At 44.6% G+C, this 25,509-nt stretch overlaps 1 protein-coding gene across 2 annotated transcripts in view; it reads left to right on the forward strand.

Moving 5' to 3' along the window:
• The window catches only part of LOC115457898 (zinc finger protein 436-like), a 100,886-nt gene that overhangs the window by 67,360 nt on the left and 8,017 nt on the right, over positions 1–25,509 (forward strand). For both annotated transcript variants that reach the window (XM_030187578.1, XM_030187579.1), the window contains exons 5-6: positions 15,650–15,763; positions 17,133–17,234. In XM_030187578.1, coding sequence (XP_030043438.1) covers positions 15,650–15,763; positions 17,133–17,234 — 216 coding nt within the window. The remainder of the gene's footprint in view (positions 1–15,649; positions 15,764–17,132; positions 17,235–25,509) is intronic.

Below are 25,509 nucleotides of genomic sequence, written 5' to 3' on the forward strand. Positions count from 1 at the left end.
TATGCACATCATGTTACAGAATATGCTTAGACAGTTGTGTGCATAATTCTAAGTGTCAATAATTGGTTGTTAATTGGCAATTATAAGCGCTGATTGGCTTGTTAACTAAGTAAGTTGTGATCACAAATCCTGACTACGACTGGATTTGCGCATGCAACTTAATTTGCACTATGTAGAGTCTGGGAGAAAATGTTGGTCCAGGCCAATAAAGGACCAACCAAATGTTCTGACCGTCCAACCTTCCACCTACTTCTAAAGCAATGAGCAGTGCCTAATGGTGCCCAAAGGGTTGCCTTATTTCATAAACCGACTCCAAGATGGTGGCACCAGAGGCAGAAGGAATGGGAAATCGTTGCTTCCTTTAGATATTCTGCCTTTTAAAAAATACATCAAAGTGGATTACAGAACAAAATGTAGAGTATACAATAAGGAATAAATAACTTTTATTAAGTTTTGATAGCAATGCATGTAACACAACATCAATACTTGACTAACCCCTTCCACTCCTCATCCCCATACACCCCCCTCCCCACTAGGTAAATGGCTGTAAACACCATGCCCTGGCTGGATGTCCAATTCTACATGCTGATCACTTCCTGACACAGGAATACAATCCCGTGCCTACTTGCTTGTTGACATAATACATTGCAACTTGATTCTCCATTTAAATAAGAATAATTTGGTGTAGCAGCCAATCTCTGAAATCGTTTAGAGTGTTCCAAATAGCCCATAGTTCCAAGAGGTTGATGTGGTGTTGAGCCTCCTGGGAGAGCCACCAACCTTGGGTGTGGAGCTCATCTACTTGAGCTCCGCAGCCCAGATTGGATGCATCTATCATCAATGTTTTGTGGGGTGGAGGAATTTGGAATGGGAATCCCATGGTCAAATTGGATCGAATCGCCCACCAAGACAGAGACATTTCCAGAGCAGGAATGATAGCGATGGCTTGAGGCCACTGGGAAGCTAGGACCCACTGGTCTGGCCTCAAATGGAAGTGTGCCATGTATGTGACGTGTTCAGTCTAGGCCATGTGGCCATCTGCCAAACTCATTCCTGCTGACTCTGATGAACATTTAGTGCTATGGAGACCAATGCATCCTTTCGGGCCTGAGCTGTGTCTAGAAGGGCTCCTCTGGTCTCCAATTCTGTAGGAAGACGATGGGAATTGGGGTAGTTTATGATGAACCCTAGTAGCTCCAACACCCGAATAGTTCTTTGCATTGATTCTTGAGCTCCTTCCTTTGATGTGCACGTGACTAAGTAATCATCCAGGTAGGGAAACACTGTGTATGGACACTTGATCATCTGAAAGTTCATTACTGGCAGTTAATCACTGAGACACTTAATCACCCAACAATTCATCCCTGCATCACTTCATCACCGTAGACATTTTGTCATGACACTCCATCATTTATTCAAGTTAAGTGAATTCAAATTATATACATGGCAAACTTGCAGCAAATTGTGGGGGGGGGGGGTGCGCATCTGAGCCTGTTCTTTCGCACCTAAATAAGAGCCTCCCTAAAACTTCTTACACATTTTTTGCAAGGCACATATTTAGGTGCAGAAGAACAGTATTTTCATCATCTTAATCTGCCACTGACACCTCACCATCACAAACATTTTATCATGCAACACGTCATCACATATTCAAGCTAAATGCACTCAAATTATATACGTGGAAACTTGCAGCAAATTGGAGGTTGTGTGTGCACATGTCCAAAGAAAATTGGAACTGCCAGCACACATTGGCACCTGTTTTTATGTGCCTGAATATGAGCCACGCTGGCCTGAGGTTACAAGAGGCTACCTTGCTTGAAAAGAATTAAGCTTCCCTCCTACCAGTAGGTCATCCAGAAGCCATGCACTCCTTACTATTTTATCCTATTTTATCTACACAGGTCTCCAAGGTGCTACCACGCTTCCTCCCCTCACCCTGTTCCCAAAAAGTGTAAAAACAACAGCAAAACAATAGACATAAAAAAACTAAATAAATATAAATGATCCAATTACATCATGCATAAAATGGCATCCGATCGATGTTCTTAACAAAAAGTCCAATACATACATTACTCGGCTAATTCATATATGCTCCCTCCACTCACCCTGTTCCCATTCTTCCCAAACTAATTGTTAGGTTTTCAAGGCAGAAACTAGGTTCGTGAGCCCTTGGACCACTGCTGGGGAGCAGCAGTGGCAGGCAAAACCACCCCACACCAGAGACAAGGCAGAACTCTGACAGAAATAGCTAGACTTCACCTGCACTTGACCGCCCTTCCCCAGGAGTTGAGCCCCTGGGTGCAGGCGGCTGGCGGTTCTGGCCACCAGAGGGCGAGGTGAGCACAGACAAGGAAACAGTCACCATCATGACACTAATTGTGATATGTGCCTGCCAGTGACGAACTGTCACGGTTGTGACTTTTATCACTTTTGTGCAGAAATTTTCCACTCATATTCATTGTGTATTATGTGATATTTTAAATGTAAGTATCCAATTTGCCACGCAAGTTTTCCACACATATAATTTAAGTACATTTAAGCATTCTGCATGTGATGAAGTGTCGGGAGATGAAAACGCTGTTCTTCTGCGCCTAATATTAATAATTTATTTGTATTCAGTCTTGTCTAAAGTTCTAAGTGGATAACATATTACATACAAAAAGTGTAAAAACAACAACAAAATAATAGACATAAAAGACAAAATAAATACAAATCTAATTACGCCATGATAAAATAGCATCCAATCTATGCTCTTAACAAAAAGTTAATTTGTCTAATTCGTATATCAAAGAAAAGAAAATAGGCTATTAACTCCATCTTGATATGAATTTTATGCATGAAGACACTTGATAAGAGAAAACATCAATCTGTATCTTTGTACGGAAAGACTAGTAGTGGAAACTCATTGCTCGCCTAATTTATAAGCCTGAAAAAAAGATGAGTTTTTATGTTTCAACATTTTTATTAAAGGTGATTCAAACTTGTCACAACCAGACTGGTTAACAGACAGCGTTTCAGAACAGTGACATTGAAGTTAGAGAAACAGTTATCAAAAGTTTTTAAAACAGTTTTCTCTTCAAACGCCACCAACTTTATTCCTCCCCTCCCCAGGTTATTAACTACAACGTCCAGACTTCAGTGCCAAATCCTCAACTTAACATATGTATCTGCTCATCATCGGCTTAACTCCCTTGTTGAACCCCCCTTTAATTATTCTATCAACATCTTCCCGTCCCTCCCAACCCCTATCCAACAGCCAACGAGCAACAGATCTAATATCTTAATTCTAACATAACAATACCTGTCCACACATCATATCACTCATTCAATCTTCCCCCTCACCTCCCTTTCATCCCCAACCCCTCCTTCCCCCCCTTACACCAACCCAAGAAACCCCAGCGAATTATATTCTGATAAACCTGGTCCCCCCTCCCCCCATGGGCTAATGAGACCTAATTACACTAGATCTGGATTAAATTGAGGATGAGGCTTCGACCTCGAGAGCTTAGATTTTGTAGGTAAGGATTCCAAATTTGTATAAAGTGTTGTTTACATTTAGGGGGCCCCTTCACATCCCATGCTTCCCAGGTCACTAACAAGTGTACTTGGTTTCTCCATTGCCAAAAGAAGGGCGGCTCCTGTGATGACCAACATTGTAGTATGCATTTCCGTGCTACCAAGCACATTTTGCGACAAAGAAAACTATCAGGTTTAGATAGAGTAGTGTTAGTCTTTGGTTTATCTAAAACAAATTGTGCCAACGAACCTTGTATTGTTACCCCCAACAATTTGATCAAGAACAACTTCACTTGTATCCAAAAATCCCATATACGTGAACATAACCAGAAAGCATGACTAAAGGAATGAGGACTCTGTCCACATTTGGTGCAAACATTCGCTCCTACTCCCCCCACATGTGCCAGCTGCTCCCTTGTCATATAGGCCTGGAGTACCACTCTGTATCCGCACTCTCTCAGGCTTTCATCTGACGTTAATGTTGGAATGCCCCGCAACGTGGCTCCCACATCCCAATTTGCCAAAGAAATCCCCAACTCCCTTTCCTATCACACCTTCAAAGCTGAATAGTCCTGGGGGGGGGGGGGGGGTTCCCTTTTATCCAGAGATTTATGGAGCCCTGGAACAGACAGATCACCGTCCAGGATCTCCTGAAAAAAATCTCTTACCTGGGCTCCCATCTTGAGACCCAATTGTGACCTATCCAAGGATGCAACATAGTGCTTTATCTATGCATAGGCAAACCGACTCCCCCACGTAGCCCCTATCTGTGCTTGCAGCTCCACAAAGGAAATTAACTCTCCTTCGCCGCTCAACAGGTGCTCCAGCAATAGGTTTTAAACACGATTTTGGTCCCAGGTTTTAAACACGGAGTTCACCAACCCTGGTTCAAATGCCACATTTCCCCTAATGGACAGTTAATCAGACATAAGAGGACAGCCCCCGGCTTCTTTACCAGCACCCTCCACACTTCACGTAAAGGCCCAAGCAATACACAAGTTCGCAAGTGACTAGGCAACTGATGTGTTGTGTTGTGTAATAGTGAAAAAAAATTATATGGAGCAAAAAAAAGCATGCTCAAACTCTATGGGTGCAAGTTTTTGTGATTTACCAAATAAGTCTCCTAAATGACGCAAAAGGCACGTCTGATTATATAAGGACAAGTTGGGAAGCCCCAGGCCCCCTCCCCTCCTACCCCCCAGCATAACATTTAACCTCAGCTTTGCCTGCCCAACAAAAGTGACTAAACAGACTATAAAGAGTGCTTTGGTCTTTTCAGAGCACATGCAAAGGCAATGTTTGCAATACATAAAGCCAACGTGGGAACAGAACCATTCTCAGTAAGCATATCCTGCCCGTTAAAGATATCGGTAACTCCCTCCAATTATTTAACTGCCGTTTGGTTTCCTGCATGAGCCCCTCTATATTAAGATGGTATAAGGCCGGGACATCCATAGATAACCATATACCCAAATATTTAAAGGAACTCTCCACCCACCGCAAAGGAAAGGCCCGACCCCACCTCTGTTTACCTGCAGAGAGGAGGGCAATGCCTCTGACTTGTCAAATTTAATCTACATCCTGCAAAATCTCCATATTCTCTGAATGTATCAGGCAAAGCTGAAAGGGACTCCTGTGGATTCGTAAGATGGACTAATAGGTCATCTGCAAAAGCAGCAATCTTAAAACAATGTGTGCCTATCTGGACCCTACAGACTGAATCATTTGTTACTATATCCCTAATTAGGGGATCCAGTGTCAGCACAAGCAATAAAGGTGACAGAGGGCACCCTTGTCTCATTCCCCGCAATATAGGGAAATCCAGAGAATCCAACCCATTAACCATTACCCGTGCACTAGGCGATGAGTACAGCGCTCTCATAGCCGATATAAATCGCCCCGAGAACCCATATGCCATCAGTATGTCAAACAGGAAATCCCATTTGACCCAGTCAAAGCTTTTCTGCATCAAAGCTAATGAGCACTGACTGAACCTTAAATCTGTGACCGAATTCCAGAGAGGCCAATATTTTCCAAATATTCTTAGCCACCGACCTACCAGACACAAACCCTACCTGGGCCTCATGCACTAGCTCTGGAAGGAAACGAGCCATGCGCATAGCCATAATCCTGGCCAACAATTTAGCTTCAAAATTCAAAAGGGATGTGGGGCGATAGGATTCTGGTCTTGAAAGGTCTTTACCTGGTTTAGGTAACACAACTATTTGTGCCTGTGCCAAATTAAGGGGAAGTGGCTCCGTGTCCACAATATGATTCCAAAAATTAGTAAGCGCTGGTAGGATTGCCTTACCCAGAAGCTTATAGAACTCAACCCCAAAACCATCGGGACCTGGAGCTTTGTGCAGTGGGCTACACGTTATTGCCAATTCCACCTCTTCTTCCCGGATGGGAGCATTCAAAAAATCTGTGTCTTTTTGATTGAGCTTAGGCAAAGACAGATTGTCAAAATACAACTGGCTTGGCAGCCCCTGATTGATAGGGGTGGCGTAAAGTTGTTTATAATAATCATAGAAAATGTCACATATGGGGTCCAAGGGGGGGGGCTTGTCAAGATGGCGGCTTGAGTGTGTTTGCTGATCAATCGAGTTTCTCTGTTGGTGTTTCTTCCTAAGGTATTTTCTTTTTCTAAAAATGCCACACGCTAAAAGAAAGGGGATAGTGAAAGGCCAAACGTCATTGGCCAGAACTTCCTCCCCGTCCCAACAGACGATCGACCGATACGCAATGCCTATCCCGGTTGTTGGGGTGAGCGAGGCCGAGTTGAGGACTGAAGGAGGAGCGACGGTCCTCTCGGAACTAGAGGCATCTTTATCGCCACCAGAATATAATCGACCTCCGTGTCCAGCGTCTTCAGGGCAGAGTAAGGAAGCCCAGGCCATATCGGAAGTCAAATGGCGTCAACCTCACCCAGAACGCTGGAGGAATAAACTTGGAGGATTTAACCCCCACGGAGATTACTCTTCAGGCAATATGGAAGGCATTATTAGGATTAAATAAGGTAGTCCAAAAATCAGCTCAGGACACCTCTCAACTCATAAGTAAAATTGACTTATCAACAAATTCCTTAGAAAAAACTAAACAGGAATCTGCAATACAAACTGAACAATTTCAACAAGATCTGAAATCTTTAAAAGCTACCACTGAGACTTTGGTATTAGATAAAACTACAGTACATAAGAAAATAGAACAAATTGAAAATTTCAATAGACGTTTGAACTTGAGAATATTGACGTTTCCTTTGGTACATGGGATGAGTTCTACTGATTTATTTAAAAAATACCTACAGGAAATACTACTATATCCAGCTTCAGCTATACCTCCATTAAATAAAACTTATTACTTACCGATTCCTATGCAAGCTGAACCTGGAACTAGCGGTGAAAAGACACATTTAAGGAACATTTCTTCTAATCAACAAAATCAACAAGAACTTTTGGATATCTCATTAATATTAGAAGAATCGTTATGTGACATAGAACAACGTAGAACTCTACTGGTTTCATTTGTCTTCGAGCAGGACAAACTCAGTGATGAAAATATACTTTAAAAATTCCCTAAAGACTTTTTGTGGTCAGAGAATTTGGATATATCCAGATGTTAGTAAAACAACTCGACTCTCAGAGAAGAAACTAGAGCTATAGGGGCAACGTATTTATTAGCATATCCCTGTAAATGTTTGATTAAGTATATGGGTAATAAGTATATATTTTTTGAGCCAGATCACTTCAAAACGTTTTTAGAAATGAAAAAGCTAACCGTTAAACCGAAAGAGTAAATGAAAGATAACAGATTGATTATAAAGAGAAATATTGGGAAAAGCCAGGCCATTTTCTTTATAAAGAGAAATATTGGGAAAAGCCAGGCCGATTCTGTTCAATATATTTGTGAGTGACATTGCCGAAGGGTTAGAAGGTAAAGTTTGCCTATTTGCGGATGATACTAAGATTTGCAACAGAGTGGACACCCGGGAGGGAGTGGAAAGCATGAAAAAGGATCTGAGGAAGCAAGAAGAATGGTCTAAGGTTTGGCAATTAAAATTCAATGCAAAGTGATGCATTTAGGGAGTAGAAACCCACGAGAGACTTATGTGTTAGGCGGTGAGAGTCTGATAGGTACTGAGGGGGAGAGGGATCTTGGGGTGATAGTATCCGAGGATCTGAAGGCGATGAAACAGTGTGACAAGGCGGTGGCCGTAGCGAGAAGGTTGCTAGGCTGTATAGAGAGAGGTGTGATCAGCAGAAGAAAGGAAGTGTTGATGCCCCTGTAGAAGTCGTTGGTGAGGCCCCACCTGGAGTATTGTGTTCAGTTTTGGAGGCAGTACCTTGCGAAGGATGTTAAAAAAGTGGAAGCAGTGCAAAGAAAAGCTACGAAAATGGTATGGGATTTGCGTTCCAAGACGTATGAGCAGAGACTTGCTGACCTGAACATGTATACCCTGGAGGAAAGGAGGAACAGGGGTGATTTGATACAGACGTTCAAATACTTGAAAGGTATTATTCCGCAAACAAATCTTTTCCGGAGATGGGAAGGCGGTAGAACGAGAGGACATGAAATGAGATTGAAGGGGAGCAGACTCAGGAAAGATGTCAGGAAGTATTTTTTCACGGAGAGGGTGGAGGATGCTTGGAATGCCCTCCCGCGGGAGGTGGTGGAGATGAAAACGGTAACGGAATTCAAACATGCGTGGGAATCCTGTGCAGTAGGAATGGATCCTCAGAAGCTTAGCCGAAATTGGGTGGCGGAGCAGGTGGGGGAAGAGGGGTTGGTGGTTGGGAGGCGAGGATAGTGGAGGGCAGACTTATACGGTCTGTGCCAGAGCCAGTGATGGGAGGCGGGACTGGTGGTTGAGAGGCGGGAAATACTGTTGGGCAGACTTGTACGGTCTGTGCCCTGAAAAAGGCAGGTACAAATCAAGGTAAGGTATACACATATGAGTTTATCTTGTTGGCAGACTGGATGGACCATGCAGGTCTTTTTCTGCCGTCATCTACTATGTTACTATGTTATATGTAACCTTTAAGGGAAAAAATCTTTGTTTTGATCTCCTATTGCCTTTATCACCCCCCTCCCCTCTGTTTATTTGTGGTCTAAAGAATTGAATGATTTGATTTAAGACTATTTTTCCTTAAAATAATTACTTGGATATTTGTATTCAATATTATTCAATGTATTTCCAATACATGTTAATTGTGTAAAGAATGTAAAATTTATAAATAAAAAAAAGAAAATGTCACATATTTCTTTATCGGAATGCACAGTCTTCCCTTTACCATCTTTAAGCGTTATAATTTTCCTGGTCTCACCTTGTGGACAGATCAATGTGGCCAATAAGCGACTCGCCTTATTGCCATGTTTATATACTTGTAATAAACTTGAGACTTGAGGGCCCATCCATGTAAACATTCACTGAGTGCCGTCTGCAGACCCAGTAACTGTTGTCTGTGTTCTTCCGCATGAATCCGTCCATATTGCCTCCGAACCCTACACAATCGTGAGCTCAGCCGCAATATCTCCCTATCCCTCGTCTTCCTCACAAAGTTGGAATAACTTATAATTTCACCTCTCAGCACCGCTTTCGCGGTTTCCCAGTATAGTAGGGGCCCTTCAGAATGCCTTTCATTACAGTGCTCAAACTGCTTCCAACATTTTAAGAGTTTTTCTCGAAATGCCAAATTAGTTTGTAGTTCTAGGGGGAACACCCACCGACGCTTGCCACCGGGTACAGGTCCACCACCCATTCCATACACACCCATGCGTGATCCGAGATAGTGTAAGATCCTATTTCCACCCTTAAGACTGTAACAAACAGTTGACATGATATTAAGAGATCATCTATTCGGGCCTGAGTGGAGTGTGCCCTTGAGAGATGAGTATAATCTCTATCCATCGGATGTAACACTCTCCAAACATTGGCCAGGTCAAACAGTTGACCCATGCAGAGCAACCCTTTATTAGAATAATAATATGCAGCTCTCCCAGTCTCAGACCTGTCCATGGAAGAATCCTACACTGTGTTAAAGTCTCCTCCTATTACTAAAGCCCTGTGCTGATATGGTAGCAAACGCTTGACTACCTCATTGTAAAATAGTTTATCATATTGATTAGGCGCATACAAATTACAAAAGAATAATTTCTGGCAATTAACCACCACCTCCACCAGCATGTATCTACCCGCCCTATCTATCCATATGGGCTTCATGGCCTCTGCCACACCTTTCCTGATTAGTATTGCTACCCCTCCTTTCTTCCCCGAAGCTGCAGCCGCCACACGAGTGTTTTCAACTTACCATGTTCCAATTGATTGAGGTATGTCTCCTGTAACAGAGCAATATCTATTTTATGTCGTTGTAGATGTTATAAAAGTTTTGACCTTTTAATAGGTGAGTTAATTCCTCGTACATTCCATGTTACAATTTTCACCATGTGAAACTATCTGATACAAAACCTTTATGAACAAATCCTTAGTGAGATGCCTTAGAGGACGTACCAGCCAGCATCCCTCCCAAGCAAGTTTGCCCTTGAGATCAACAACATGTAATATGGTCTTCTCACTCCTATGAACTTCTCTTTCCCACACTCCCCGATCAGCCCCAGCCTGAACCTGTAGATGCAAACTCAACCCTCCCCTTCCCTCTCACTGTACCCCCCTCCTCCCTCCCTGACCCCGACCCCTTCACTTATGGGAACCATCACATTTGACACCTCCCCACACTCCCTCCAGACTTAAGCAACATTATAGCACAGACATTAAAAAAAAAACACTCTCTCAATGCATATCAAGTCGCTATTCAAGGGAAGTTCGGGTTATGTCTCTACCAATACAGTAGCTCACTCCTCTGCGTTGTTGGGGACTTCATATCGTCCCACTTTTATCTCCATGTTCCAGCAGATCCCCTTCAATTAAGCTCTCAGTATAATTCCACAGGCTTGACTACCTCATGGTAAAATAGTTTATCATAGCGATTAGTCAGTCACCACGACACTTCCTTAGGTGTTTCTGTCATTGAATCCCCTTTTTTTATCTGTGTCAGAAATTCCCATGCTGCTTCCACTGATTCGTATACCTTCATCGCCCCTTTATAAGTAACTTTTAGATTGGCTGGGTACAACAGCGCAAACCAAACCTTCATAGAAAAAAGTTTAGAACAAATAGGGGCAAAGGTCTTACATCTCGTTGCCACAATTGAAGAATAATCTTGGAAGCAAAGAACCTTCTGATTCTCATAGGTCAGAGTCTTACCCGATCTTAGGCGTTGCAATATAGCCTGCTTGTGGGCAAAATTTAACACCCGTAAAATGACCACTCTTGGTCTAGTTGCATTAGGGCGCTGCACTCCTACCCGATGTGCCCGCTCCACCTGTAGCGGGCCAAAACCGTCTTGTAATTGCAACTCTCTAGTTAACCAGCACTCCAAAAAGCCTCCAATCTCTCTTCGATGATCGATTCAGGTAATCCCACGAGGTGTAAATTATTCCTCCGTGACCTGTTTTCCAGGTCATCAATTTTCGCTTCCAGAGCTGCCATTTGAGCCTTTAATCCATCCTGAGATCCCTCAACAGTCGAGACCCGATCCTCCAGTATGCTCGTGCGCGATTGGAAGGCCAGGCATTCCCGGGCTAAATCCTCTAGTTGAGGATGCATCCGCTCCAGCTTTGTGTCAATAGAAGTCAGACGTCTTTCCAGTAAGTCCTTCAACACTGTGGACATTTCTGCTGTTATTTCTGCGATCCAGGTTGAAGACACAGAGGGGCCCACTGGACTCGCGGGAGCCGCCATCTTGTCCTCTGCGTGTCTTCCCCTGCTCTTCCCTTTACTAGATATTCTCATCGCTATTCTGCAAACTCAAGACCTTCAACTGGGTGCGACGATGTTCCGCAGTGTTATTAACCAAAATTCAACACAATTGTGGGATCCGATCAGCGTCAAAATCCCAGAGGCCGGAGAAGTTCACGTGATCTCTCAAAAAACATGAGTTTTTAATTCTTTCTTAAATTGATTTACATTTTGAATTTCACGGAGCTCAGCAGGCAGAGCATTCCAGAGTTTAGGACCCATTATATAAAAAGTGGAAGACCAATACTCCTCCAGTCAAACCACACAAAAGGATGAAACATCTAAAAACGATTTTTGAGAAGATCTTAAAAGATGTACTGGCTGATATAACTTCATGGTGGAACACAGAGTGGGAGAAACGCAATTATTAAGAGCTTTGAAAACCAGCAATAAAATCTAACTCCCATAAAAAAAATTTAAGTATAAGAAGTTTTACCAAGGCTCATATTTAGGCACAAAAAAACAGGTACAGATGTGCCACAAGTTTTCCATGCATATTATTTGAATCAATGATGAACTGTCTTGTAACATAGTAGATGACAGCAGAAAAAGACCTGCACGGTCCATCTAGTCTGCCCAACAATTTAAACTCATATGTGCTACTTTATGTGTATATCTGACCTTGATTTCTTTCTGCCATTTTCAGGGCACAGACTGTAGAAGTCTGCCCAGAACAAGGCCCACCTCCCAACCACCAGCCCCGCCTCCCCCTACCGGCTCTGCCACCCAATCTTGGCTAAGCTTCTGAGGATCCATTCCTTCCGAACAGGATTCCTTTATGTTTATCCCATGTGATGAAATGTGAAACCCCTATCTGTGTAGCGATGCTGCGACTACTGTGAGACACTTTGTGAATACTCTGGGGGTGGACATGAAGTCAAGTGGTATTACGCTATAACGGTAGTGATGTTTCCCTACTTGAACTAAAATCCCTTCCCTTTTTTCCCTGGTTGCAATGAGTTTGACTGCTGTTTCCTGTAAAAGGGAAGAGAGCTCCTTTATAAGTAATTCCTGGATGCTCTCAGTGGCCACTGAAGGGTGTAGTCTATCTGGACTATTTTGAGAACCCACTGGTCTGAGGTTGCCTTGTCTGGAAAAAATTCAGCTTCCCTCCTACCAGTATGTCATCCAGAATGGATACTTTTATGTTCTCTTGGAGCCAGTTAAAAATCCACTCCTTGCTTTGACTTGGGAGCCAGCTGGGACTTCTGAGCTCTCTGCTGCTGCTGACAAGGGCAGGAGCTCTAGGCTGGTTGGGGTGGATGAGAGGGAGGAGTGTACCTATGCTGTGCCGAGTACCTCGTGGAAGGAGTGGGCTGAGACTGATATCAGTATGTTTCTTAATGAGGTCGGTGACCTCCTCTACCTTGTCACAAAAAGACTATGTCCCCGGTATGGGATGGCCGCCAGCTTCTCTTGAACTGCTGTTTCTAGGTCTGAGGCATGCAGCCAGGTGAGTCTGCGCATCCTGATGCCCATGGCGGAGGCCCTGAACTCCATGTCAAAAGCATCATAGGCTGTCCACGTCATGTGCTTTCTACACTTCTTAAGTTTGCTATAGCTGATGAAGCTCTGCAGCCTTTTCAGGTGGCAGTGTCTGCAAATTCTGCCACACTGCACACTAAGTTCCACAAATGTGAAGAGCTGGAAAGAATGTGTGTGGGAAGATAGATAGCATTCTGAAAAACCTTCCTCCCAAAAAGACTCCCTTCATTGGGGCACTGAGGATTGAGTGTCAGAGCAGATTCGATGACCATCGAGTAGTGTAGAAGTTGGAGCTTCTTAAATCTGGGAGCCTTCTGAACTCTACACACAGAATCAGCCTTCTTCTGTACAGAGAAGGGGGTCTCCCACTGCTTCATCTCTACTGCCTTAAGGATGCACAGGCAATGTCAAAGCCTCCTTCAGTTGGGCCTCAAAGTCATGGATGTCCACCTCTCAGTCCTATTACTATTAATAATCATTTCTATAGTGCTACAAGACATACGCAGCATGCTACCAGACATAATCAGCGCTGTACATGTTAAATGCAGGTGGTACTTCTGTCCCTAGAGGGCTCACAATCTGTTTTTTGTACCTGAGACAATGGATAGTTAAGTGACTTGCCCAAGGTCACAAGTACCTGCAGAGGGAATTGAACCCAAGTCACTAGGATCAAAGTCTGATGCACTAACCATTAGGATGCTAATCCTCAGGGAGAGAGCTTATCCTTTCATGAGTCAGAGTGGGGTCTGATGTGATGCCAAGGGACCCTTTCTCCAAGAGGACCTCTGGCTCCTGATCAGATTCCCAGGATCAATCTGAATCAGAATCAAAGAAATAATCCTGAGGAGAAACCTGAGTCTATACCTACCTCGATCCACTGAACTAGTGTTCAGGGTCTGGGCAAGAGTATCAAGGGACACAGGTCTTCCTGTGCCTCAAGGAAGATACACTGGACAAAGACACAGTCTCCACCATTGCCAACATAAGAACATAAGCGTTGCCATACTGGGACAGACCCAGTATCCTGTTTCTAACAGTGGCTAATCCAGATCACAAGTACCTTGCAAGATCCCAAAAAATAACTCTACTAGTGAGACAAACTTGCAGCCACATAGTCAGCAGGATTTGAACCTGCGCAGGGAGACCCCAACAGATTTCAAGTCCATTGCCTTAACCACTCAGCCATGACAGGTGAGAAAGAACACTGGGGAGAGTCTCCTCTATGGGCTGTGCTGGATAATATCATACAGATGTATCTATTTGTTTGTTTGAATATTTGTTATACCACCAAATGATCCAAGGATATCAAGCAGTTTACAAAAAGAAATTGTATAAAGGTTGAGTAGGCCATGACATACAGACATAGCAAAGAAAAGCGAAACATGTATTAAGGGGGGCAGGGTTGCACAACAATAAGTACCTAAATTAGAAAAACGTACCTAGAATTAGAAACAACAGAACACAAATAGGATAGGAGAGAAAAAATGGTGGAAGGGAGGGGGGTTCAGAGTGAGCTGGGGAGAGAACAGCAAAATCGATGTGTCATGAGATAAAAGGAGTCAAAGGCTTGTCTGAAGAACCATGTTTTCATTGCAGTCTTAAATTTTGGCTGGGAATTGATGGATCGCAAATCTGGGGGTAAGACATTCCATAATTAAGGTGCAAGGCAACAAAAAGCTGTCTCACAAGAAGTTACCATATATATATATATATACTAGTAAAAAAAGGCCCGTTCTGGAGCCAATGAAACAGGTGCTAGCAAGGCTTTCCTCTGGCCCCCCCCCACCCAACGCACCTTCGTTGTTAGTGACGCCATTGCGCTGCCGTGGCTGCCATCGATGTGTGACTCTGGCCCCCCACCCAACGCACCTTTGTCGTCAGTGACGCCATTGCGCCGCCCTGGCCGCCGTCGATGTGAGTGAATTGCTCCGCCCTCAACGTCATAACGTTTGACACGAGGGCGGGGCCCCGAGAATGTGATTTTCGTGGCTTCAGAGCTTCGAACTTACGAACCTTGGCTTCAGTGACGTCAGACAATAGAACGTTGAGGGTGAGTTTTATATATATAGATGTGCTGATGCAGGAGTCACCAGACAGTGAGTGCCAGAGGATCCAAGGGAACAAGACGATCTGTGAGGGGTTAGGAGAGAGGCCAGATAAGGCAGTGACATGGAGTAATAGGCATTGTGGGTCAATAGAAGTATCTAGAAGCACTCTGAACCCTCCCCTCCACCATTTTTTTCTCTCCTATCCTGTTTGCGTTGTTTTTTTCTAATTCTAGGTACTTTTTTCTAATTTAGGTACTTATTGTTGTGCAACAGGATGCCAAATGTTGTTCAAAAAGGAGAGGGGTAACATGATAATATTTTTTAGCATTATAGAGAATCTTCACAGCAGTGTTCTGAACAAGTTGCAAGCGATGGATCTTATGGCAGGCCGGCTAGCATGTGAGGTTATGATGTTCTGCTTGTCCTGGTAATGTATTACGGGACTACTATCATGTGGCGTGTCTACTACTTGAGCTCTCTGAACGGTTCCAAAGTCTATGATTTCATTAATAGCTGTCATTCACAAAGATGCCAAGTTTGCATGTCCTGGTTTTGAACTTCCATCCTAAATCAGTGTTTCTAGTCCCTGATTCTACCCATTGAAAGTCAGTGCTGCAGGTTCCAAACTGCATTAGGACAGGGTTTTCATAAATCCAGGACTGTTCTAAAATCTCCCTCCCTGGATAACTTAACATCATAGCAAATGATAGCAGAGCTACCACTTATGGGCTTGTATTGTTCACAGATTACACAGCAGCCAGCCCTGACATCTTACTAAGGATTATAGAGGTGGAAGAACCAGACTGCACTGATGAGCAAGCATCAGATGGGAAAGAGGGCCAAAATATTCCTGACAAAGGTAAATTGAAGGGGCTGATGCTGGTCACTGAACCTGCTTTATGTTCAGATAAGCCTGACAATGAATTCTGGCCTCTTATCTTCCCTTCAAGTTCCCCAACACTCCTAGAATCCTCTTTACATACTAGTGCTTGGACATGGTCTGTGCTTTAACCCTGACTCCTGCCCTGGTTCCTAAAGGACTATTGTGCTTTAGCCAGACCTGATATCTGTACTGAACCACGAAGAGGGGCCTTTTCTTCATGGTGTTTACTGAAGATATGGTGGCTGGAAATGAAGGCTGATGATGCCCTGACCTTTTATTTTCTCCCTCATCAGGATATCCCTTGAAGATATTAGGGCTGGTCCTTTTTTTTTGGTAATCCTGGGAGTAAATCTTGAGGTGATTTGGGGGATTGTCAAGGTGATTCTCAGGCTGGGGTTTTGGGCAGGAAACATTGAAGAACTCCTCAATTTGCAACTTGATAGAGGTCTACACTGCATTAAGATAACATCCTGAAATATATAGAGGTCAGTATTTAGGTAGTGTTATATCCGGTTAAACTAGATATGATTTCCTTGTTAAGTCGGCACCACTGACTACAACAGATTAAAGTGTAATGTATAGCTTATTTGGTTTACCTAGATGTGCTATTTATGTAGTCTGATTTACTGGTGCTATCCAGTTACTTTTAACCTGATTCCAGCAAGCCTCTAATTAATCATTTCATTAAACTGATAACTTTTGGCTGGCTATCAACTTGTCCAGACAAAAGTTATCCATTTTGCTTGCCTAGTAAATTCAAATATGTTGCTTTATCCAGTTAATTATCCATTTGAGTTCTGGATCTCAGCCTTGCATTTTTTTTTTTGGGGGGGGGGGGGGGTTAAATACATTGAGGTCAATGTGATTTAACTGTGCAGGAGAGGATCCTGAAAATTGCACTTGTCCCTGCCAAACCCAGATATTCAACACACTGAAATTTGGGCAAACTGCCACAGTTAATGCTGGGGCAATGCAGGAGTGGGGTGGAGACAGGAAGGACTTACCCAAGGACTGCAGATATTCAGCAGCAGTACTCAGATAGCTATCTAGTTAACTAAGGCAGCAAAAAGTCTCCTAAGATATCCAGGTAGCTATTTGGATAGCACTGCTGAATATCAGCAGAACCCAGGTAACTCTCAACAGGTCACTGAGTACCCACATATTTAGTGCCAGGATCCAGATAGGGGCTGGTAATGAATATCCAGGTGTTAATTTACCTGCCAGCGGCCAGCATCTAAGGAAACACTGACCACTGCCAGCTAAGCATTGCCCCACTTTGTTTAAGGGTTTATGTACTATGTAATAGAGGAATTCACAGCAACATAAATGTGTCTTTTGTTAACAGAGATCCCAATGATCACATCTGCTCTTTCAGTAAACATTAAAGAAGAGGCAGAGACATATCCCTTAGGGGACCAAGACTCGGAGAACGGAGACCCTATGACAGGTGAGAGATTGCTCTGGAGAGACTCAGAGAGACTGCTGGAAGCCCAGACTCAGGTTTTTCTGAAAGACAGGCACATGGAAAAGAGAGAGAGACTAAGCAGGGCCATCTGTGCATCTGCACAAATTCCAAAAAATACTCAAGTAAAAGTAATAAAGTGTAGCTCTTAAAACTACTTTTTTTACTACAAAGTAAAAAGCATTCTTTACAATTTGGACCACAGAATCTAGTATGTTTACAAGCTAACTTACAGGAGATCACTCAAGGTCCTTCCTAGAAAAAAACAACACCCTGAACATTGCTGTTGACATAGGAACATTAATACACCTATTGGAAAACAAACCAAGCAGAATTAGTACAGATCAGACACTTCATGCTCAGATATGAACAGAAGTAGGCCCTCACGAAGTATATAATAAGTGACAACAAACTAAATTAGAACTATGTAGACAAAAATTAAACTGGGTTTATCCCATTGCATGCAAGGACTTGTAGTCTTTCTTTTCTTAGGGAATACAATGGGGAAATCAGAACCTGAAGTCCCTGCATGCAATGAGTTAAATTCAGGACTGGATCAACCCTGTCAGGTGAAACAGTTGGCATCCCTAGGAGGTCCAGACCCCACAACACTGCCTTATTTGGGAGACTGACCCCTAGCAATGCATCCTGACACACCACTGGGGAGTCAGACACTGCCACTTTAGATGATTCCAGCACCCGGAGTGAGTGGCACTACTCCTGCTTCCCTACTTCTAGAGATGGGTGAGGGATTCTGGGGTCTGGGGGGCTGAGGGCTTCAATTTGGATCAGGTAGGGGTGCGATCGTCTAGGGGCTCACTTGGGCCACCAGGGATCTTGAGTGATCTGAGTTGACTTCACCCTTTTGTTCCTGAGCTGATGTAAAGGTTCGGCACTAAGAGAAGAGTACAAACCCCCATGCTTGATTTTAACGTGTGTTCTTACTTCATTGGAAGCAATCTCTCAGTCACAATTTGCATGTGTTTTGCAGTGATTGTACAACTGCTGCAAAAATTTCAGATTGTACTGGGAGTAAAATTAAAGTGTGAGAATTGCGCTAAAGAATAGTTTGGATCACTGCATCAGGGCCAGAGGTAGAGCTGGGGATTTCCACTCAAGCACAGGAAGATAAAGGGACTCCTGCTGAGTCACACAAAGAGAATCAGTGACAGAGTTGGAGGCTGCAGGAGAGGAGCGAGGGATTGGAACCCATGGGTTCCAGTAAACAAGCTGCAGACAGATGATATCCCTCCACCTTGTTTTTAGTCCCCACATGACTCCATCCGCCTGCCCTTGCCCCCCACTCAAGCCTCAGTGTGCTCCCCTGAACCTACTTTAAGATGCCCTGGTGGTCTAGTGGCCTCTTTGGGGCATGAAAGAATCTCACTCTTTCCTGCCTGCTGCCGCTATTGCTGCTTCTTCAAAATGACTGTTGAGACTTTGAGCAGCACCGACGAGACCATTAGACCACCAGGGTGCCTTAAGGTAGGTTCAGGGATGGCGGAGCACAGCCCAGCCCAGATACGGCCTCCAAAACTGAACACAATACTCCAAGTGGGGCCTCACCAATGACTTGTAGAGGGGCATCAACACCTCCTTTCTTCTGCTGGTTATGCCCCTCTCTATGCAGCCTAGCATCCTTCTGGCCACGGCCGTTGCCTTGTCACATTGTTTCTTCACCTTTAGATCCTCAGACACCAACACCCCAAGATCTCTCTCCTACTAATCTCTCACTTCCTATCCGGTATCTCTCTTTTCGGTTTCTGCACCCCATGTGCATCACTCTGCACTTCTTGGCATTAAAGTTTGGGGATATAATGGTGGGTACGGACTGAGCACATTTAAACACTTTAAATTGCATTTAAAAAAAAGATATAAAAATGATTTTGCTTATCCAAGTTGTTGTACGAAGTAAATTGTTTGACTTGTTTTTTCTATATTTGCTCTTACTTTTTATATTAATTTATTAAATTTTAACTGCCAGACCCTCGACCATTCTTCTAGGTATCCACTCTATTGGCTATGTTCATGTCATCTGCAAAAAGGCAACCCTTCCAATCCTTCAGCAATATCTCCCACAAATATATTAAACAGACTAGGCCCCACCACCAACCCCTGAGGAACTCAACTGCTCACCTTTCTTTCCTCTGAGCGGATTCCATTTACCACCACCCTCTGCCACCTGTCGGTCAACTAGTTTCTTATCCAGTTCACGACTTTCGGTCCTAAATTCAACCCTTTCAGCTTATCTACGAGTCTTCTGTGGGGGAATGTAGCAAAGGCTTTGCTGAAGTCCATGTGGGTGGAATGCTTACCGGCACCCAAGAAACCACTGCTACCTTTCTACTGAATTATGTGTTCAGTAGTCAAGTAGAGTCCAATTCACTGCAAACGTGATCCAGCACATGTGGAAGACACACAGAGTGAAGAGTAAATTACTTATAGCATACCATCCTCAATCCTCGGGACATGGTAAGCTGGGCTTTGCTGACATGTCATCACTCATTATTCCTTCTGAAAACAGATTTCACAGTCTCAAACTAGTCCCATATCTGGAGCAGGTTCTCAGTCCATCTCATCCCTACTTCAATCTTGCTACTTCTGCGGATTCTCCTTTTCCATGCCCTTCTTGAGAGCCCTCCTTCTTCCCTGCAGCTCTCCATCTGCCCATGCCCCTGTTCCATGCATCCATCATCCATTTTCTCTAGAGTGCTGTTTATCCCAACTTCATCTGATGATTTCTTCTGCATCACACCTCTTGGTGTGAGACCTTCCCCTTATTCATGGACAAGCAAGATATTATCAGTCATCATCCCTGGTGGCACAGGTTGGATCCGCTCTATCAGAGCCCAGAAATGTCTAGAAAACTCTCTGGCACCTCTCCTGTGTGACTGATGCTCTTTCCCTCAATCTATATCATATTTCTGACAAAGCAAAAACTGATGTGCTCTTTATCTTTTTATTAAATGAGTAAAAAAAAAAAAAAAAAAAAAGGAAAATAAGAGATACTCCTGGGGAAATACTGTGCAAAATAAATTGAAAATTTTGCACACTTTATTGTAATTATTTTGGGCCACAATCCCCCCTTTATAAGGGCTGGCATCTCCCCCAAGCATGAAATCCCCCCCCCCCACACCACCACAGCAGTTTCCCATGCACCTTCCTGAAGACCTGCATTTCATTTCCGTGGCATACACACACACCTCATTCACCTTTTTCCAGCCTCTCTCCACACTCCATCTACCTATTTTCCATCCCCCCACATGTCCTATTCCCACTATATTTTTCCAGACCTCCCACTCCCTGCCTCTCTCCCTGCACACTCACCACTCCAGCATGGCAAGAGGAGGAGCTGCACAGCCACACATCAGGCTGTGCTACCTGCTCCTCTGCCATTCCTGGCCTGACTCTTCCTTTGAGCCTCACAGGTTCACAAGGCGTTAAAGAACTACCAGGTACCAAAGTAACAGCCCAGCCTGCGGCTGTGCAGCTCCTGCTCTTTCCATGCTGGTGCAGTGAGTGTGCAGAGAGGGAGGGAGGTAGTCAGAATGTGTCTGTGCCACTCTGCACTGCAAAAGCAGACTTTACAGAATTCTCTGCAGTAGTGCAAAATTCCCCCAGGAGTAAAGTGAGAAGAGAAGAAAGGAAAGAGGAAAAGAGAAGTCAGACTTGAAAGCAAGGGATTCCTCAAGACTCCAAGGGGCCCTGTGTGTGTTCCTCAAGCCACAAAAGAAAAATGGTTATATAAATACAGTAGATAAAAAGCACCAACCCAAAGGACCCAATGCAGTACTTGCAGATATTTCCCCAAGGGGCCCAATATGGTACCAGAAGGATTGCTTTTTGAGCAAACCCAGCTGCAAAACACCCATGAGGCCTCACTCCCTAGTGCCTGTGGTTTGGTTTGTCTTTTAACCTAAATGAATACTGCTGAAACAAAGTGCACTTAAATGAAAGGAGAACAGTGTGTAGTTGCCATTCAGTCACATTCAGTGGCAGGACCCTCACACAGAGAGATCTGCTATTGGAAACTCAGGCAGCAAGTCTCATTCTCCGAAGACAAGCAGGCTGCTTGTTCTCACGATTGGGTCGACGTCCGCGGCGGCCAAGGAAACCAGCAAAACTTTTAAGCAAAATAAAAATCTCTCTAGAACGCTCCGGCTCGCAGGCAGAACGCACCTCGCATGCGCGAACGGCTTCCTGCCCGCGGCACAAGCGTGACATTGTCAGTTACTTTTTTCCCGTGACTGAGGTGACACGGAGTTTTTTCGGTTTTGTGTTACCTTCGGCCCAGGAGATCGTAGCGTGTCCGCTTTTCCGTTTTGCTTCTTCTCTTTTTGTTTAGTTTTTAGTCCTTATTGTCTTAGTTTTCTCACTGAGTATAAGTTTTCTTTCTTTTCGTCGCGGCCCTCTTTTCTACCTTTGTTGTCTGGCCACATACTTTTTTTTTCAATTATGTTGGTCCCAGTTTCTGTTTTCTGTTTTCCTCGTCTTCTCTTAAGTCTATTGCCAGCATTTCCTGTTTGTCATTTTTCTCTACCTACAGCTTGCCCCCTCTCCTCCCCACTTCCATCCATAATTTTTTCTTCCTTTGTAGTCTGGCCACGTACTTTTTTTTCAATTGTGTTGCTCCCAGTTTCTGGTTTCTATTTTCCTCTATTTCCAGGATTTCCTGTTTGTTTGTCATTTGTCTCTCCTCCTTTTCCTTTCAGCTTTCTTCAATTTTATTTTCTGCCTCTATCCACATCCAGTCTTCAGTTTCTCTCTTTTGACTGTGTCTACCTACAGCTTGCCCCCTCTCCTCCCCACTTCCATCCAGGATTTTGCCCCTTCTCTTTTCTCCCCATTTCTATCCAGCATTTGCCCCTTTTCCCTCTCTCTCCCCATCCAGCATTTCTCCCCTTGCCTCCTTTCTCCCTGGCGATCCTCAACATTGGAAAGATTGTATTCACGATGGACCTGAAAAACACCATCCCCTGTATTCAGTGGCCATTTCCCTAAACCCCTTTCAAACATCCATTCTGATTTACTATTGATAGTCTGTTTATACTGTTTGGCAAAAGGAAAAACTAGGTGCTCCCTGAGCTGCTGGCTAACTTTATTCAGCAAAGTGCATCAGCGTCAAGGGTGCTTACACCTTTCATGCCTCTAGTTGCAGCCCCGCTTGGCCCTCAGCCTTTGGTGAAGCCTCCAATGCCAGTGTCACGTGCATCCCCAGCATCGACTGCCACTCAATTCGTCACTCTGATGTTGGTGGAGGAAGCTTCGGTGGAGTCAATTTGAGAACCAACTCCTTGACATCCCTCTCGGGGACATTGTTCCTCTAGGTTGAGGCAGTCTCAGTCTCAGAAATTTTGGCTTATACTGATGAGGCGTGCTCTTGGGAATCAGATGTTGACCCCCAATACTTCTCGGAGTAGGAGTTTTATGAGACCTCTCTCCACAGGAAAGGAGAAAGTCTTTCCCAGAGAGCCTTTCCTTCCCCTCTTTTGTTAAGGAAATGGAGGCTGCCGTTCCATTTCCAGTAGAAGTGGAGAACGAGCCCAGGGCTAAGATGCTCGAGGTCCTGAACTATGAGTCTCCTCATAGGGAGACTGTGATGCAGAACTGCGAGTCTCCTCTGTCTGTCCTGGTACTCCCCAAAAAGATTGATACCATGTACCAGATTCAGAGTACCTCTGGGTTTGATAAGCCTCAGCTGCCTCATCATTCCCAGGTGTTTGAATCCACCCTCAAAAGGGCCAAGATGTTATGATTCTGCCAGTCTGGCAGGGGAGGGGTGTGGACTTTATTCCTAAGATTGGCTGTCAGGGTTTGAGCTGACATCAGTGGGTAGTACTTAAGCCTACATGTTCCTGCTTCCCCTGCTTTGGCGTTACGTTTCTTTGTGGCTAAAGCCTTTGCAGTTCTCTGTCAGAACGTTGTTCTGTGCTCTGGTTTTGAATCTGTGTTCCCTGTTCAGGGCTTTCTGTTACTTTCCCTTTGTTTAGGATATCTCGTGGCAGCGTGTGTGTGTCTGTCTGTGTATTCAGCTTGCTGTTTAGTTTCCTCTGTCTGGGTTCGTTTCTGTTAGCGTGTGTGTGAGTAATTAGTTCACTTGCCTCCAGCTGGGGCTCTCCTTTGCTACTACTACTACTACTATTTAGCATTTCTATAGCGCTACAAGGCATACACAGCGCTGCACAAACATAGAAGAAAGACAGTCCCTGCTCAAAGAGCTTACAATCTAATAGACAAAAAATAAAGTAAGCTAATCAAATCAATTAATGTTTACAGGAAGGAGGAGAGGAGGGTAGGTGGAGGCAAGTGGTTACGAGTCAAAAGCAATGTTAAAGAGGTGGGCTTTCAGTCTAGATTTAAAGGTGGCCAAGGATGGGGCAAGACGTAGGGGCTCAGGACGTTTATTCCAGGCGTAGGGTGCAGCGAGACAGAAGGCGCGAAGTCTGGAGTTGGCAGTAGTGGAGAAGGGAACAGATAAGAAGGATTTATCCATGGAGCGGAGTGCATGGGAAGGGGTGTAGGGAAGGATGAGTGTGGAGAGATACTGGGGAGCAGCAGAGTGAGTACATTTATAGGTTAGTAGAAGAAGTTTGAACGGGATGCGAAAACGGATAGAGAGCCAGTGAAGCGACTTGAGGAGAGGGGTAGTATGAGTAAAGCGATCCTGGCGGAAGATGAGATGGGCAGCAGAGTTTTGAACCGATTGGAGAGGGGAGAGGTGACTAAGTGGGAGGCCAGCAAGAAGCAGATTGCAGTAGTCTAAACGAGAGGTGACAAGGGTGTGGATGAGGGTTTTGGTAGAGTGCTCAGAAAGAAAGGGGCGGATTTTACGGATGTTGTAAAGAAAGAAACGACAGGTCTTGGCGATCTGCTGGATATGAGCAGAGAAGGAGAGAGAAGAGTCAAAGATGACCCCAAGGTTTCGAGCTGAGGAGACAGGGAGAATGAGAGAGCCATCAACAGAAATAGAAAATGGGGGGAATGGGGGGGGCAGTTCTCTGTGGGAGGCCAGCTACTTTGTTTTCTCAGTGGGGGTGTTGCCCCGTTCTGCCGACTCGGCAGGCTACTAGTCTGCGGGCCTTCCCTCAGGTTGTTTATTCAGTTATCTTCCTCCGCCGTGTTCCTGCCTCTGACTTCTGGTTCAGTAAGTTTAACCCCTTGTGTACTGTGTCTCTGCCTCTGTCTTCTGTGTGTTTTAGACAGGGGATTTTCTTCATCCCTTTTGTAAATTTGCCTCTGGCCTCTGCTTTGAGGGCTAGTTTACATTTTGTTTCCTGTACCTGTCTCTGGCTTTTGTGGCTGTTAGTTAGCTCTTTCTCCCCTCTGTCCTGGGGGGTTCCTGGCTGCAGTGTTCTTGTGGCAGCCCGGTCTTTTAGCTGTTTTCTCCGTATCCTCCCGTGGTTACAGGACGCTTCCTGTATTTATTTTCCTCTCCTGCGCTAGTCCCCTGGGGGGTGGGGGTGGCACCCCGTTCTAGTTCCTTTGGTGTCCTTCCTTGTAGTCTGGGGGGGTTCTGTCTTGGGTCTGTGGAGCCTCCATGGTGGGTTTTTCCTGTGCCCTGTGGCTGGTGTTCAGTGCGCGGCTGGCACCTTGGGTCCCTTGGTGTTCCTTTCTCCCCTCCCTGGGTGTGTATCGGTTCCAGTTCGGCCGTGAGGCCCGTACGAGTGGGTCTGAGTGTATCAGTTCCGGTTCGGCCGTGAGGCCCCCTTCAATGCCTATTTTCCTTTCTTCCTGAGGTGCTGCGTATGGGTAGGCTAGGAGTGTTGGATAGCTGGGGTGTGTAGTGGCGGGGCGGTCTCCCCTAGGCCTTGGCCTCTGCTATCAGCGGGCCGCGGACTGGGCTCAAGGGCTCACGACCAATCCAACAGATTACACAAGAGTTCTAGAGACTATGCTCTGGTGCCTCCAAGGAGGGAAGCTAGAACCTTGGACTCTTTTGAACATAAGATGTTTCAGGCCTCTACGCTTGTGTCCCATATTTAATCTTACCAGCTTTTACGAGTGTGTACTTGCAGGACTCAGTGCGCAAGCTGCTAGATTTGGCAGACTTCCTCCAGAGCATGCCAGAGACACTCGAGGAAGTTATATGGAAATAGTTTTAAAACAAATAGGAGGAAATATTTTTTTACTCAATGAATAGTTAAGCTCTGGAACTCTTTGCTGATGGATGTAGTAACAGCGGTTAGTGTATCTGGATTTTTTAAAAGTTTGGAAAAGTTCCTGGAGGAAAAGTCCATAGTCTGCTATTGAGACAGATATG

Source organism: Microcaecilia unicolor, chromosome 14, assembly GCF_901765095.1.
Source record: "Microcaecilia unicolor chromosome 14, aMicUni1.1, whole genome shotgun sequence".
Lineage (NCBI taxonomy): Eukaryota > Metazoa > Chordata > Amphibia > Gymnophiona > Siphonopidae > Microcaecilia > Microcaecilia unicolor.